Genomic DNA, 16,176 nt, shown 5'->3' with positions numbered 1-16,176 from the left:
GACTGTAACTGCCCCTAAGTTACTATCCAACTGTATGGCAAAAACTCACACAGTGAAAAACTGAGTCCTTTTTTAAAATAAAGCTGCTTCAGAATTCAAAACATCATCAGAAAAAGGCAGCCAAATAAAAAAGGGAGTTTTCAGTTTCTTCACTAAAAATGTAACTATATGGAATTCTACTTTGATTTCACAACTTCAAATTATCTCTATCTTTTAAAACCAAGCTGCCTGAGAAAGGGATGTTTAACTTATGACATACTATGTGCTTTGAAGTGTTTAAAAATGAGTATTTCAGACACAGATGGTGGCATAAGATTAATTTATACATGTGACAATTTGATTAACCAGTAGCTGATCTACAGAAAAAAATCTCTTTTGGAGTGCTAGAAACTAAATCCTACAAGTCAAAAAGTCTGTTGTTGCTCGAAAGTAATTTAGCTCATTGGAATAACACCAAGAATCAGAGTAATTATGGTCTTGATAAAAGTAGAGCAGCAAGTGAAAGTGATATTATTTCATTAGTTTTACCACTACATAACAGAAATGATGCCCTACAAGTTGCAATATTTACTGTATTATTGGAGAAGTATTATTAGAACTCATAATAAAAAATGCCTACTGTGAAATGGGACAGAAAAAAGTTATTTTTATTAAATATAGAATGTTATCTACTATCTATTGCATTTACCTTCTCCTTTTGCAAAGTCACATTTATGTATCTAAAGAATATACAAAAACAGAGCCTACAAGGCCTCCCTGGTGTTGCAAGGAGTTAAGGCACACTGTGAAGCTATCCACAGCCTCTGCAGCAGGAGTTCCATCCCCAGCCAGCCAGGGAGCTACCCACATGGCACAGCAGACCTCTCCTGACTAGCCTGCTGTTCCCCTCAGCAGTGTACTTCAGTCAGTCTGCCTGTTCTGTCCCCACTCTTTCTCTGGTGAATCTTCTCACCACCCACACCTCTGGTCTGTACCCCAGTTCTTGTATGCATAATCTAAAAAAAAAAAAAAAAACTGAGCCTACAAAATGTAATGTTAAATAGCTTAAAAGGTACTTCAAATAAATTGCTTGACCAGAGAACAAAGAATTATAAAAATATTGTTATACTTTATTCGCACACATTAATTACCCTACTGTTGACTGCCACCAATTGTCACTGTTAATTAGCCCTACTGTGGGTTTGTTCAAACAATAGCACTTATGTTTCAGGAAAGTAACTATTACAGAATAAAATATAATTTGAAATAAAGAACAATTTTTCATGTTTTTATTGTTAAAGCAGCAGCTCTATCTATGCCCTCTTGCCCATTGTGGCAGTGCCCAAACCAGCCCCGTCCTGGCCTCTGCCCGAGGAGGTCTCAGCAGGTCCTGGAAAACCCAACCTGCACACCTCCCGGAAGCTAGCCTTCACAAGCCCCGCCCCCAAGGCAAACCCGCCCCTTTCGCGTGCCAGGCCCCGCCCCCGGGCCCCTCGGCTTCCCTGGATGGCCCCGCCTCCTCAGAGTCCAGGCTCCGCCCCTCTAGAGGCAGCCCCGCCGAAGCCGCGCAACCCAAAACTCCGATTTGGGTTGTCATGGTGGCGCCCCGTCCGCCCTGCTTCGTCTTTCCGGTCTCCATCCGGCGTGGCAAGGCGGGCGGGCAGCCCTAGCCGCTCGGGCCCCTCTGTCATGGCGCCCCTTTCCTCTCCTTCCGGCACGGCCTGTCATGGCGGCGCCCGAGTAGCCACCTACTGATGCGGCCCCCTATGTAGCCCCGCCTTTTCCTAGCCCCGGCTCCCATGGCGGCGCCCAGCGGTCACCGGAAGTATGGTTCCGGAAGTGAAGCGTGCCTCTGCCCGGAAACGAGCGCGGCGTGCCTCTGCCCGGAAACCAGCGCGGCGCTGGGAAAGATGGCGGCGGCGGCGGCGATGGGCAACGCGGAGCCTTGCGGGACTCGGCCTTGCGGAGCCCAGCCCGGTGGGCTGCCCAAAGCCGGGCCACAGCCGCGCGCGCTCCTGGCCGCCGGCCCGGCGCTTGTGGAGCGTGGTGACGAGCTGGTGGCCGCTGTATGGCCGTACCGGCGGCTGGCGCTGCCGCGGCGCCTCACCGTGCTGCCGTTCGCAGGACTGCTGTACCCAGGCTGGCTCTGCGCCGCGGCCGCCGGCTGCTGGGGCTGGGGCAGCAGCTGGGCGCAGGTCCCCGAGGCCGCGCTGCTCGTGCTCGCCACCATCTGCCTCGCGCACGCGCTCACTGTCCTCTCTGGGCATTGGTCCGTGCACGCGCACTGCGCGCTCACCTGCACCCCGGTAAGTGCGCGCGCACGGCCCCTACCCGGACGCCCGGGCCTCCCGCGAGCCACCCTCTACCCTTTGGCGCGAGATCCTTCTCTTGTCCTAGTTCCTCGTCGGCTTGGTCGTTTAGCGTGAATAAGATGTTACAGTTACCTGTGAAAGCTTCGCGTAGGCTTGCCATATGTCGCTGTTCGGTAGCGCCTGTTAACGCTGGCTCCTGTGCTGGCGAGTACTCAGGTTTTCTCTTGAAATTGGACCTGCCTTCATTCCTTCTGATCGGTCTTCTACCATGGTTTCCAAAGTGTGAGGATAGATCTGCAAGGTGGGTTTCATTGTCAAGCTTGGTTTGAGAACTTAGCGACAACCCTGCTGTTCAGACCCTCCCCTCCCAAGACCAAAGCAAGTTTGGAATGCTGTTGATAGAAACATTTAAGGGGACAAGAGGGATTTATTAACAAGTGACTTAACCATTTGGAGTTAACTACATTTCTCTGCAAAATGAGATTGGTGAAGCTGTGCGCTGCCCTCAGGATACAACAGCAAGGAAGTGCATTGTGACCCTTAGCCCGAGATCCTGGTGAAACCTGGGTAAGCAGTTGATTTTGCACTATGGCCCTCAACCTGCCTCAGATGATACTGGCAGATCTGGAGCCCTGGGTGCTGAAGTCAGCCTCCAGCCAGCCTCCCCAGTTATTCCAGATGTGTGTTTACTGGAAGGAAGAGGAAAGGGAAAAGCAGCAAGGACTGCAGAAAGAGCCAGAAACCCCCATCACTACCCCCTTTGATTCCAAACGTGAACTGCATCCTCAGTCTTTTCTGAGTGAAGCCTTCCCCATCCCAACTAAGCCTTAAATCAGGGGAGGCACTGGAATTCCCGGACTTCATGGCTCCAAGTCAATACAGTTAAAAGCCCCATCAAGGGGTAAAAACAATGGAGAGGAGTTGGCTGGAGTGTGACACCCCCTTACCTTTCAACTGTCTTTCAGCCTGTATCTTAAAAGTGTGACTCTTAATTTCCTCTCATAGAACAGAGAACAATGAGAAATTAAGCTATGGGGTTAGGACAGACACATCTGGTTTTGCATCAAGAGATCTCAGACAGGGTGTCTCCGCTTCCTGGGTTTCAATTTCCCCTCTGTAAAGAGAACCGTAACACCCACCTTGGGTGAGAAGACACTGAGATAGCATCTGGAAAGCTCCTGACACAAGGCTGACTTGCAAGCAAGCACTTCAGACTTTTCTTCCATCATCTTACCAGAGTTCGGAGCTTGTTATTTTCTGCCTGCTTGCATGGCCCACGCACGCCCTAAGAGGTGGGGTCTGGTGGAACGTGGGTTAACAGTTCACAGGATTGAAGAGAATGCTAATCGAGCACCATTCGGTGCCTCTGTGTCTTAGATTCTGGGGAAGCAGCAGTAAACAAAACAAAACCCATTACTCTCATGACATTAGTGGGGAAGGTAGAACTCATACTCAGCAGTCAGCGCTGAAGAGACGAAATTGGGACGAGCACAAGACTTGTGAGGGAACTTAAGTTGGGGTGTTTGGGGGAGATCTCAGAAGGTGGCATTGGAGCAGCTGTGTGACCATGTTTTCCAAATAAAGAAACAGGACCTGCACAGTCCCTTAGCTGAGACAAGGGTCAGCCTCAAGATCCTCATCATCCCTTGTCACTAGAGGCCGAAGCTAGAATAGTGATAGGGTGGGGGAGGAGGCAGAGTGGTTGCAGGAGGCGGGTGGACTGTGACAGGGCTTTGCATGTGAATTGAGAGCATATTGTATGCAGGACAGCCTTCTTCCCTTATGAATTCTTGTCACTGTCATCAGAGCCCTGGGAAATAGGTACTCTCCATCACCCTGCTTTGTCATACAGGACCAGAAGCTCAACAAGGTGATGTCTTTTGTCCCATTGACAGCCTGGGGAGCAACTGAACCCAACCAGCAGTCAGAGCTCCAGTGTTCTGGAACATGTTCTGGAATGTGTCCACAGAGCTACAACACCCACAGCCTCCCCAATGTGACCTGTGAACTGGGGGTGAAAAGGGTTCTGTGCTTTTCCTCTTGCAGGAGTATGACCCCAGCAAAGCAACCTTCGTGAAGGTGGTGCCAACCCCCAACAATGGCTCCACTGAACTCGTCGCTTTGCACCGCGATGAGGTAGGGGGATCACCTGCCAGACTACCCAACATGGGTCTTGAGTGGGATTCCCAGGTGCTAGTGCCCCTAGGTCAGGGGCCTCTACCACAGATACACCTCCTCCCACAGGGAGAAGACGGGCAGGAGGTGCTATCCTTTGAATTCCAGAAAATCAAGTATTCCTATGATGCCCTGGAAAAGAAGCGATTCCTTCCCGTGGCCTTTCCTGTGGGAAACACTTTCTCCTATTACCAGAGCAACAGAGGGTTCCAGGAAGACTCAGAGATCCGTGCAGCAGAGAAAAAGTTTGGGAGTAACAAGTGAGTGAGTCCCAAGATCCTGTGTATCTTCCCTGCTGACAGAGCTTGGGATTCTACTTATGGTCACAGCTCAGATGCCTGGGAAGTGGGACAGAGAAGTCCACATTTTCAGCCAATTACTCCAGGTGAATGTGTTAGACGCCCTTTGAAAAGTAGCCTCTAGCCTAGTCTCCCTGAACTTTTCTGCTGACAGGAACCTCTGGGAGGCAGCTTATCTGGTGTCCTACCAGTGGCACTGGCCTAGCCTGTGGCCCACCGCCCACAAGAGTTAGCCATTAAACCTTCCTTTTTTTTTTTTTTTTTTTTAAGATTTATTTATTCATGTGTACAAGAACCGGGGTACAGGCCAGATGTGCGGGAGGGTGAGAGGATTCACTAGAGACAGAGCGGGAAACAGAACAAACAGACTGACTGAAATACACTGCTGAGGGGATCAGGGGGTGAGACAGGAGAGATCTGTTGAGCCATGTGGGATTCTCATTGGCCTCTGGGGATCGAACCCACGCTGCAGAGCCTGCGGACAGCTTCACAGCGCAGCGCTCAACTGCCTGCACCACCAGGGGAGGCCCCATCAGACCTTGTTTTAATGTTACTATAATTCTCTTTCATTTTATTTTAAAATATTTAAACGTAAATTCTCATCCTGTTTTTCATACTTATCCCAGCATCTTAGAAGTGATGATAAAACACTACAGTGACCGGGGCTACTTTTGTTTGTAACAGGAACAAGTTGTTGGGTTTTTGTTTTTTTTCCCCCAAAAAAAAAGATTGATTTATTTATGCATACAAGAACTGGGGTGTAAGTCAGAGGTGCAGGGGGTGAGAGGAATCACCAGAGAGAGTGGGGAGCAGAACAGGCAGATCTACTGAAATAGACTGCTGAAGGGAGTAGCAGGTGAGGCAGGAGAGGTCTGCTGGGGCATGTGGATTGCTCCCTGGCTGGCGGGGAATGAACTCGTGCTGCAGTGGCTAGCAACAGCTTGATAGCGCTGTCTTTAACCCCTGCGCCACCAGGGAGGCCCTGTAACTGGCACAAGTTTAATCTTTACCCAAACCACCAGTGCTTACACAAGGCTAGGAGAGGGTAGAGCTGGGCCTCTGGGAAATTCTTTCCTGACTTAACTTTTAAAAAAAAAAAATTATAAATACATTTATTACAACTAATCTAACAGGAAGTTTTGTAAAAAACGTTCATGGGCCCCCAACCTCCTGAGGTTAACCACGGGGGCAGCCTGCCTAGGACATCTCTTTCACACCATCCCTCATGATCCAGGGTGGGTCTCAGCTGTTTGTTTTTATCACAGTAGAACCACTGTGCAGTTTATTTTGCTCACACCCCACATCCACGATATCCCTCCTGTTCAAGAACAGAGGGAAAATGGCCCTGGTTGACCTGGTCAGTTTCCTGACAGGCCCACCACACAGTGCTGAAGAACACACTGAGACCGGCTCTTTGCATTCCATGACTTACATTCAGGGAGTTTTTAGCAAATTCAAGCCTTCTGCAAAGTGGGCACAGAGCATAGGACCATATTTGAGGCCCCAGAGGGTTCCACCTGACTACCACCACTCTGCAGCTGCAGGTTTCCGCCCACAGTCAACCGTTCCTTCTCGGCTTGCCTTGTCACCCTACCAGCAGTCTCACGACAGCCCTGTTTGGGTGGGCGGCTTCCTGAAGAGCCTGATGCCAACTCAGAAGCTTCATCTGGGTTCTAAGCAGAGGGCTGGAGATGATCAGCATGCCTGCCCTGGTGCCTCGGGGTCGAGGACAGCCTAGTCTATGGAGCTGTCTAGAACTTCACTGTCCTTATTTCCCAGGGAGGTCAATGGTGCCCCCAAGTGGAAGTGTTAAGGAGGAAAGGTCTCAAGACCTCATAAGGTGAACCAGATGCAGGGTCTGATCTCTTGTAGGGCTGAGATGGTGGTACCTGACTTCTCAGAACTGTTCAAGGAGAGAGCCACGGCACCCTTCTTTGTGTTCCAGGTAAAGTAGCAGCTTTGATCCTTCTCTCCCTATCCTCTTCTTTGAGACTTCCACAGTTGAGTTACCTGTGTCCATCTCTGCATTCAGAAACCTCTGCCTGTCCTTATGGGTCCCCTACAAGGACGCCCTCCATCCTGATCTCCACACACGTCCTCGTGGTGGGCAAGTGGACACGGGTAGACTAACTTGTGTTCCACAGGTGTTCTGTGTGGGGCTCTGGTGTCTGGATGAGTACTGGTACTACAGTGTCTTCACACTCTCCATGCTGGTGGCATTCGAGGCCTCCTTGGTACAGCAGCAGATGCGGAATATGTCAGAGATCCGGAAGATGGGCAACAAACCCCACATGATACAGGTGTGGCTGGCTGGGAGACTGGGTGGGGAGAGGGTCCATGCCAGTCTTGGGGCAGGTGTGGCATGATGACCGCACCCCTGCCCTTACCCAGGTCTACCGAAGCCGAAAGTGGAGACCCATCGCCAGCGATGAGATTGTTCCTGGGGACATCGTTTCCATTGGTGAGGCCCAGTTTATTCCACCCAGTGGGAGCCCCACCTCAGACTTTGGTCCAACCCTCTGCCCCTGCTCTGCAGGCCGCTCCCCACAGGAGAATCTGGTACCATGCGATGTGCTGCTGCTGCGGGGCCGCTGCATTGTGGACGAGGCCATGCTCACCGGGGAGTCTGTACCGCAAATGAAGGTGCTGCCCGTTTCACAAAGGGCTGGTGCTGGGTGTGGACAGAGGAGGAGGGAACCCTGGCCCAGGAGGCTGGAGGCAGGGTAGGCGTAGTGCCTGGATAGAGCTGCTGGAGGGGTGCTGGGTGGTAATGAGAGGGGCCGAAAATATGGGGGTGTGGGGAGGCCTGTGAGGGTTCGTTCATCCCAGTCCCAGGATTCAGCACTCCAGAGATAGGGAGGAGGCCAAGGTAGGACCAGGCATTGATGTCACCGTCCTCTACCTTGTTCCCAGGAGCCCATTGAAGAGCTTAACCCAGACCGGGTGCTGGACCTCCAGACTGACTCCCGGCTCCACGTCATCTTCGGGGGTACCAAGGTGGTGCAGCACATCCCTCCCCAGAAAGCCACCACAGGCCTGAAGCGTAGGTGCCTTGGGGGTGTCTGAGGGTATCTTCCTCATCTTTCCCCATCTTCTGGTCTGTGAGGGAGTTGTAACAGCCAGACATAGTGACACAAGCTCTGCCTGTCTCCCCAGCGGTTGACAACGGGTGTGTAGCCTACGTCCTGAGGACCGGATTCAACACATCACAGGTGTGACACCTTGGTTGGCTCAGGGAAAGGTGGGTGGGCCCTGAAAAGGGGGATGGAAAGTCAACCCCGGAATATCCACTCATGGCTTGCTCTGACAGCAGGTACTGAGTCAGGAATTGGTGTGAAGGTGAGCCCTGAACCAGGCCTCTCTCTCTGGCTGAGTTTCTGGTGGGGAGTGTAATCCATCCACTGGGGTCTAGGCAGAGTCATTTCCATAAACTCGTCATTAAAGTTGAGTGAGGTTCTCCTAGCAGCAGTGGAAGCCAGCCTCTTTCTAGAAAACTTGTTCTCCATCTCAGCCACCTCCTTCCCCACCCCCAGTGCTCTGCCTCTGGCCTCCGGCCTCCGTTCGCCCTTGGCCAAGCTGCCAACCTCCTTAGAACAACTTCATGGTCCCTTGGAGGCCAGGGCAGTCACTCAGCTGACATCAGAGGAGAATCTGACCCCTGTACTCTGAGCATGGAGCCCCTCACCACCCCCACCCACCCCCAGGAAAAGCTTGCATTCCTTTGTGTCCCTCAGGGCAAGCTGCTTCGCACAATTCTCTTCGGGGTCAAGAGAGTGACTGCCAACAACCTGGAGACCTTCATCTTCATTCTCTTCCTCCTGGTTTTTGCCATCGCAGCGGCAGCCTATGTGTGGATTGAGGGTAACCACTACACTCACCACACCTGTGTTGGGCCCAGCCCCTATCCCCTTCCCCCTGGCTGGAAGCCCCTGTCTCCACAGGCACCAAGGACCCCAGCCGAAACCGCTACAAACTTTTCCTGGAGTGTACACTGATCCTCACCTCTGTCGTGCCCCCCGAGCTGCCCATTGAACTGTCTCTGGCCGTCAACACCTCCCTCATCGCCCTGGCCAAGCTTTGTGAGTGTTGGGGTAGGTCCGGGGACTAAGCAGCCTGGGGCCTAGAGCAATTCCTGACCTACTCTTGCCCCCAGACATGTACTGCACGGAGCCCTTCCGGATCCCTTTTGCTGGCAAGGTGGAGGTGTGCTGCTTTGACAAAACAGGGACCTTGACCAGTGATAGTCTGGTGGTACGCGGTGTCGCAGGGCTCAGGTGAGTAAGGTTTTTGGGGAGATCAAAGGTCAGATGGCTTCCCTGCCCAAGTTCCCACACTGATGCCTATCAGAGGTTCTACTATAGAGATCCAACCAGGGGCTCCCTGTGTTATCTTAGGGGTGTGACAAATGCATGGGTGTATCTATGACATAGCTACGGAAGTCACAGGACCACAAAGATGCCCTGCAACCCCACAGTGACTGGAACAGTGAACCCACCCCTCTTCCTGGCTGATAATTACTAGGGGTCCCTCTACCAAGTTTGCCTGACTGACTGCTCCCCATCCTTGCAGAGATGGAAAAGAGGTGACCCCCGTGTCCAACATCCCTGTAGAAACACATCGGGCCCTGGCCTCCTGCCACTCACTCATGCAGCTAGAGGATGGCACCCTGGTGGGTGACCCCCTCGAGAAAGCCATGCTGACAGCTGTGGACTGGACACTCACCAAAGGTGAGGGACTGCAATATCGGGCCCAGTATAGACAAACCCCCACCTCATACTACATGGCGGGTAGGTGGGCCCATGCTGCTGGTGTTCCCTAGCAGATGGGCACAGCCTCCCTCTCTGACCTGGGACAGAGTGCCCCCTGGGTTGGAACCTTTCAGCCCTGCCCAAAGCACTGGCAGGGTTCTCTGACCCCTGCTGGAGCCAGGACCCCTGCAGGCCCTGGGTCTAGTATGTGGGGAGGGCTTTCAGGGGGGTGATGGGGGCTTGGCTGCCTCTTGGGAGCGAAGGCCCTCAGGACTCCTGCTTATTTGTTTCCAGATGAGAAAGTATTCCCCCGAAGTATAAAAACTCAGGGGCTGAAAATTCACCAGCGCTTTCATTTTGCCAGTGCCCTAAAGCGAATGTCCGTGCTCGCCTCCTATGAGAAGCTGGGCTCCACCGACCTCTGCTACATCGCAGCCGTGAAAGGGGCCCCTGAAACCTTGCACTCCATGGTGAGCCACCCAGGGGAGAGGAGGAGTCGGGGCAGGGGAGATGGGCAACAGGGACAGGCAACCGCTGAAACCCCCTGCATCTCCAGGGGGAGAGGGGCATCACGGGGTAAACGGTGACACCCCTCTGTATTCCTGTAGTTCTCCCAGTGCCCTCCTGACTACCACCACATCCACACGGAGATTTCCCGGGAAGGAGCCCGTGTCTTGGCACTGGGGTACAAAGAGCTGGGGCACCTCACCCACCAACAGGTAAGAGCCCAGGCCCAAGGCCTGCTGGCCCAGCACCCATATCACGTGCTCTCCCTCCCCTCCAGCATCCCTGTGTGGATACCATTTCATCTTCCTCCTCCCTGCCTCTTCCAGAGTCCTCCTTCCCTCTCCTCCACTTCATGCCTCCCTGGCCCTGTGAGGCCTTATCCCATCATGGTTCCCAGGATTGCCTCCACTGGCCTCCTACCCTCACATCCAGGGGTCTTCACACCCCCTCAGTGGCAGCCTGATCTTGCCCAGCCTCCTTGTCTCTGCACAATCCCTAACTCTCACCATATGTCCCATCCACCAGTGTCCGCTCCCACCTCCACCACCTCCTTTATCCACTCCTTTATCCACCCCCACCTCCTTTATCCACTTATACCTTGGCCCTTGTCCGGTCCACTTGACTCAGCAACCATGAAATCCAGAAGCACACCAGTCTCGGCCCCATGTTCATCCCCAGGCCTAGTGTGGCCCTTCCCATTCTTAAACCTGCCTCCTCAAAGCCATGCCCCGACTCCATTTGCTCCCTTCCCCTACCTTAATTCTTCCAGGCACTCGGCAGCCAGACTTATGTCACATTTTCTCCAATAGAAGATATGCCCTACCGGGGTGGGGTGTTTAGTTTTATGGTATGATAGGTAGAAGGTAAAGGTACATTTGGGGTTAATGAAGAAAAATCCTATTTCACTCTCAGAAGATGAGCCACTGGAACTCCATGACAGTGTCCATACCAGGAGGGAGAGGCACCATGGAGGTGGGAAAATGAGTGGGAGGGGGTTTCCACCTAGCCACTGCTAAACAACCATCTCAAGGATGCCTCCTGCCTCTAACTTCTGATCCACCTGTGAGGACAATCTCATCCACCCCCCTCCCCCAGCTTATTATTGGAGGCAAGAGGTAGGGAGGTGGAGGGAATGGTCATGAGGGCACCACTCTTGTCTTTCCACAGGCCCGAGAGCTCAAGCGGGAAGCCCTGGAGTGCAACCTCAAATTTGTTGGCTTCATTGTGGTCTCTTGCCCACTCAAGGCTGACTCCAAGGCTGTAATCCGGGAGATCCAGAATGCCTCTCACCGGGTATGGCTAAAGGCCTTCCCCATGGGCACCACTGATGAGATTCAGCTCCTTTTACAGATAAGAGGAGATGAGAACTGAGATCAGCCCCACCCTCAGTGGGTGTCCTGGTTTTAGCAGGATGCTGTGGCAGATTTTGACAGAGCTCTCTGCTACCTGATCTGTGCCCACCCTATTGGCTACTTCCTAAGGCTCTCAGCCCCCCAACTACCCCATCCACGAGGAGAAAGCTGAGGTTAGGTTGGGGAATGGGGAGGCAACACTCCATAGGCCATATCTGTTCTAGTGGTCTGTGTTGTCTTAATTCTGCTTAGGGCATGGGAGTGATGAGCAGTCTAGGTTGTGGCGATATTAGTTCCCATCTGGCCCTCAGTGCTAAGCCAGGATGGGTTCATGCCAAGGGCTGATTCCTAATTTATACTATACGATAAAGCTAGGGATATTCTCAAAAAGACTCGTGCACATCTGTCATTGGTGTAAAATGCCCCAGGTGGGGGTTGAATTAGCACCCCTGGAAGCCTATTTGAGGGCCCCATTTGGAGCCAGAACCACCTTACCCTCCCCCACCCCCGTCCTTCCTTAGAGGGGGTTCACCGCCAGGTCTTGCCCACTGAGCCCAGCCCTTCCCCCCAGGTGGTCATGATCACAGGTGACAACCCACTCACTGCCTGCCACGTGGCCCAGGAACTGCACTTCATTGAAAAGGCACACACGTTGATCCTGCAGCCTCCCATGGAGAAAGGTAAGGCCTCACTTGGTCCGGGGACTGTGAGCCCAAGAACAGCCCACTTGCATGCCAGGCCTGAATGAATACTCCCAGTGTCATCGCATCCCTGTGCGGGTGGCAATCTTGTGGTGCAGACCTCTGGCCACAGTGGCACCAAGGGTAATAGCCCTGGCCCCGTTGACTAGCCCAGGCCCTGGTTCCTTTAATCCCCTGTCAGTATGTGAGAGCTCTAGATAAGGTCTGAAGAGGTCTGGGCATGTGGGTGTGAGGGTAAGGAAAGGCGGAGACCGAGAAGTGTTACAGAGAGAAGAGTCAAGGACCAAGTTTGTAGAGTCCATATGCATGAGGGGTCCACCTGGGTGCTGAGCCATTCCCTGAACTCGTGCCCCCCCTACAGGTGGACATTGCGAGTGGCGCTCTATCGACGGCAGCATTGTGCTGCCCCTGGCCCAGGGCTCCCCAAAAGCATTGGCTCTGGAGCATGCACTGTGCATCACAGGTGATAGCCTAGCCCACCTGCAGGCCGAGGACCCCCAACAGCTGCTTTGCCTCATCCCCCATGTGCAGGTGTTTGCCCGAGTGGCCCCCAAACAGAAGGTGGGTTCAGTGGAGAGGGGCTGGTGGGGCCTTGGGGGGCAACACATAACCCTCACACAGCCCGTCTGTCCACACAGGAGTTTGTCATTACCAGCCTGAAGGAGCTGGGCTACGTGACCCTCATGTGTGGGGATGGCACCAATGATGTGGGTGCCCTGAAGCACGCTGACGTGGGTGAGTCCGCTGGCTGGAGTGCCTCCTCTCCTTTTCTGCCAGCACAGTCTTACATAAGGGACATGACAGCAAGCAGAGAAAGCAGAGGACCAGGCCAGTGGCTGCAAGGGCAAGAAGAGACACCGGGTGTGAGGATCACTGCCACTAGGGATGCAAGGAGTTTGGGGAGCCCAGGGATACTACATGGGACAGACTCAACTTGGGCACCATGTGGAAACAATGCTTGTGGCAAGGGCAGTGGCCAGGAGAGATAGAATAATGGGAACGCAAAGTTGGGAGCCAGTGGTTCACAGCCTCAGAGTGTCTTAATAAAACAGATGTCAGGTTGACATTTAAAGGTCAACTTAATGTTTTTAACACTTAACCTGCTTTCTAAATCAACTACAGAGCTTGTAAAGTATCTCTTAGAACTGGCAGTGAATTTCTTTGGTATTCAGTTTAGCTTTGATCACCATCTAGTGTGTGTGTTTTAGGTTTTTTGCTTTGTTAAACAGTTTGAAGACAATGAAATAGATGATGTCTGTATTGCTCCGTGGGGAGATCGGGTAAAATCAGAGGTTTGGCTCCAAGGCCCATCTCTGCCTCCAGCAGACACCCTGCTTCATACTGGTCCTTGGCAGAGAGTGGCAGGGCCTGAGGGTGGGGGACTCGTAGGCTCCTGATACACACATACCTCAGGTGTGGCACTCCTGGCCAATGCCCCCGAACGGATTGTCGAGCGGCGAAGGCGGCCCCGGGACAGCCCTGTCCTGAGCAACAGCAGCGTCAGGGTCACCCCCAGGACTGCCAAGCAGAGGTCGGGACTCCCGCCCCCTGAGGAGCAGCCAGCCTCCCAGCGGGTAAGTTTCAGGAAGGGGGGTACCAGCACCCCATTGTGGCCAAGTCTTACCCCACCACCCACCCCACAGGACCGGCTGAGCCAGGTGCTACGGGATCTTGAGGATGAGAGCACACCCATTGTGAAGCTGGGAGATGCCAGCATCGCTGCACCCTTCACCTCCAAACTCTCCTCCATCCAGTGCAGTGAGTCCCAGCCCACCCCATCCCCCTGCCCTGCCTGGTGCCCACACTTACCTGCCTCCCCTCCGAGCCCACCCCAACCCCCCCCCCCCCGCCATGCCTGGCGCCCACACTCACACCTGCCTCCCCTCACCCCTAGTCTGCCATGTGATCAAGCAGGGACGCTGCACCCTAGTGACCACGCTGCAGATGTTCAAGATCCTAGCACTCAACGCCCTCATCCTGGCCTATAGCCAGAGCGTCCTCTACCTGGAGGGCGTCAAGTTCAGTGACTTTCAGGCCACACTGCAGGGGCTGCTGCTGGCTGGCTGCTTCCTCTTCATCTCCCGTTCCAAGGTAGGCAGGGAACCCCAGATAACACAAGGTCCCCCCTCACCCAGCCCCCCAAATCATACCACCTGGAGATGCTGGGATGCTTTTAGATTGATGGTGAGGTTGCTTGGGCCAACCAGGGTGGATTGGAACTGCTGCCCCCACATTACAGATGGAGACCAGGGGGCAAGGCAGGTGCCTATGCCCCTGCCAAGCATTTCCAAAGGCCCTGCGCTGACCCCAGGCTGGGGTCTCAGGTGGACCACACAAAACCCACAGGCAAGGAGGGGACAGATGAGGAAATGTTTATCAAGATCACTCATAGCGTATTTAGTACCATGAAAAACACAAAGTGGGTTTCTTGGTCCAAGCCTTGGGGTTGGTCAGGGAAGCTGTGGTACTGATACTCAGACTGAGGGGTAAGAAAGAACGGAGCCGGCTAGGAAGTAGAAAGGACAGAGGCTGACATGAGAAGGTCTGGTAACCAGAGTTGCTCGGTCAACCCTATGTACCCATGGCCCCAGGGAGGGATTTGGGTTTGTTCCAGAGCAGAGGGCACAGGGAGAGCTGGATTTAATACTCACATGGCTACCGTGAAGCGTGTGGACTGAGGTGGGCCCTATGCTGAGGGGTCAGGGGTGGGCAAGGCTGTGGGGACTTAATGCCAGTCTATGACAGCCAGGATTTGGTGAGTGCTCTGTGGTGAGGCTTGCCAAGGGTCTGTGCAGGTTGCCCAAAGCAAGCTTGGGCCCTGACCCCAACCTTGCTGCTGCAGCCCCTCAAGACCCTCTCCCGAGAGCGACCCCTGCCCAACATCTTCAACCTATACACCATCCTCACGGTTGCACTCCAGTTCTGCGTGCACTTCCTGAGCCTCGTCTACCTGTACAGTGAGGCTCAGGCCCGGAGCCCTGAGAAGTGAGTACTATCCCAGTAGTGGCCTGGGGGGGGACGAGCTGCTCCCAGCAGAGAAGACATCCCTGCGGTGGGGGGTGACAGACATCAGTGGGGTCAGCAAGGCAGAGCCCTGGCTCTGTGCACAGGCAAGGGGAGATGCAGAGGGCCCTGACCCCCACACATCCCTTCAGACAGGAGCAGTTTGTGGACCTGTACAAGGAGTTTGAGCCAAGCCTGGTCAACAGTACTGTGTACATCATGGCCATGGCCATGCAGATGGCCACCTTTGCCATCAACTATAAGGTGAGGTCCGGCCCCAGCCCCGGCCCACTCACCTGCCCACCCAGCCCCCACAACATATATTGTCTGTGCCCACAGGGCCCACCCTTCATGGAGAGTCTGCCTGAGAACAAGCCCCTGGTGTGGAGCCTGATTGTGTCACTTCTGGCCATCATTGGTCTGCTCCTTGGCTCCTCGCCTGACTTCAACAGCCAGTTTGGCCTCGTGGACATCCCTGTGGAGGTGAGTAGCCCCATGGACATGGCCCTAGAGCTCAGCCCAGGCCCATCTTCAGGCAACTAACTCATGTCACTCCCTACCCCACAGTTCAAGCTGGTCATTGCCCAAGTCTTGCTCCTCGACTTCTGCCTGGCGCTCCTGGCTGACCGTGTCCTGCAGTTCTTCCTGGGGACCCCAAAGCTGAAAGTGCCTTCCTGAGATGGCGATGCTGGCAACCATTGCCCACCCTGCTATCACTGGGCGGGAGCTGCTCAAGGACCCCAGGAGGGAACACTGCCCCTACTGCAAGGCCCGCGCGGCCTTGCCCACCAAGACTGTACTGGGACCCCCTGGCTATCCACGGGCCTGGCTGGCAGAACCCACCCCGGGCCAGCACCTTTGGTAAATAAAGCAGCATCCACGATTTTAAGAAGCCCTGCCTCGATTCTGCCTCCACTCACTGTCTGCGCTACACAGGGGGTCATGGAATCTGGGTGCTATCCCAGAAGGTCCTGGCACCCTCTCCATGGGTGTGTGAGGTGGTTCATCATACCTGCGCATTCAGGGTCTGAATGGCCGAGCCCAGAGGAGTCTGCACATTTCCTGGTTTAACAAGCAGCCCTGTTTTCTGTGGCCCCTCT

At 53.9% G+C, this 16,176-nt stretch overlaps 1 protein-coding gene across 1 annotated transcript; it reads left to right on the top strand.

The window, feature by feature from the left end:
• Positions 1-1,889: 1,889 nt before the first annotated feature.
• Positions 1,890-15,769, top strand: ATP13A1 (ATPase 13A1; the record flags this gene model as incomplete). The annotated part of the gene is made up of 26 exons (XM_084249098.1): positions 1,890-2,285; positions 4,338-4,427; positions 4,536-4,726; positions 6,638-6,710; positions 6,910-7,065; positions 7,157-7,226; positions 7,302-7,408; positions 7,679-7,808; positions 7,922-7,977; positions 8,500-8,626; positions 8,707-8,844; positions 8,919-9,039; positions 9,335-9,492; positions 9,808-9,983; positions 10,122-10,232; positions 11,188-11,313; positions 11,944-12,052; positions 12,435-12,634; positions 12,712-12,808; positions 13,487-13,647; positions 13,717-13,831; positions 13,968-14,164; positions 14,916-15,058; positions 15,229-15,340; positions 15,416-15,559; positions 15,644-15,769. 26 exons carry the CDS (start codon positions 1,890-1,892, stop codon positions 15,752-15,754), a joined length of 3,615 nt encoding a protein of 1,204 aa, XP_084105224.1. The 3' UTR covers positions 15,755-15,769.
• Positions 15,770-16,176: the final 407 nt, after the last annotated feature.

This window comes from Talpa europaea (assembly GCF_964194135.1).
Source record: "Talpa europaea genome assembly, chromosome: 12".
Classification (NCBI taxonomy): Eukaryota; Metazoa; Chordata; class Mammalia; order Eulipotyphla; family Talpidae; genus Talpa; species Talpa europaea.
The sequence above is the reverse complement of the archived record's forward strand: the minus strand, read 5'-3'. Positions and strand labels throughout refer to the sequence as shown.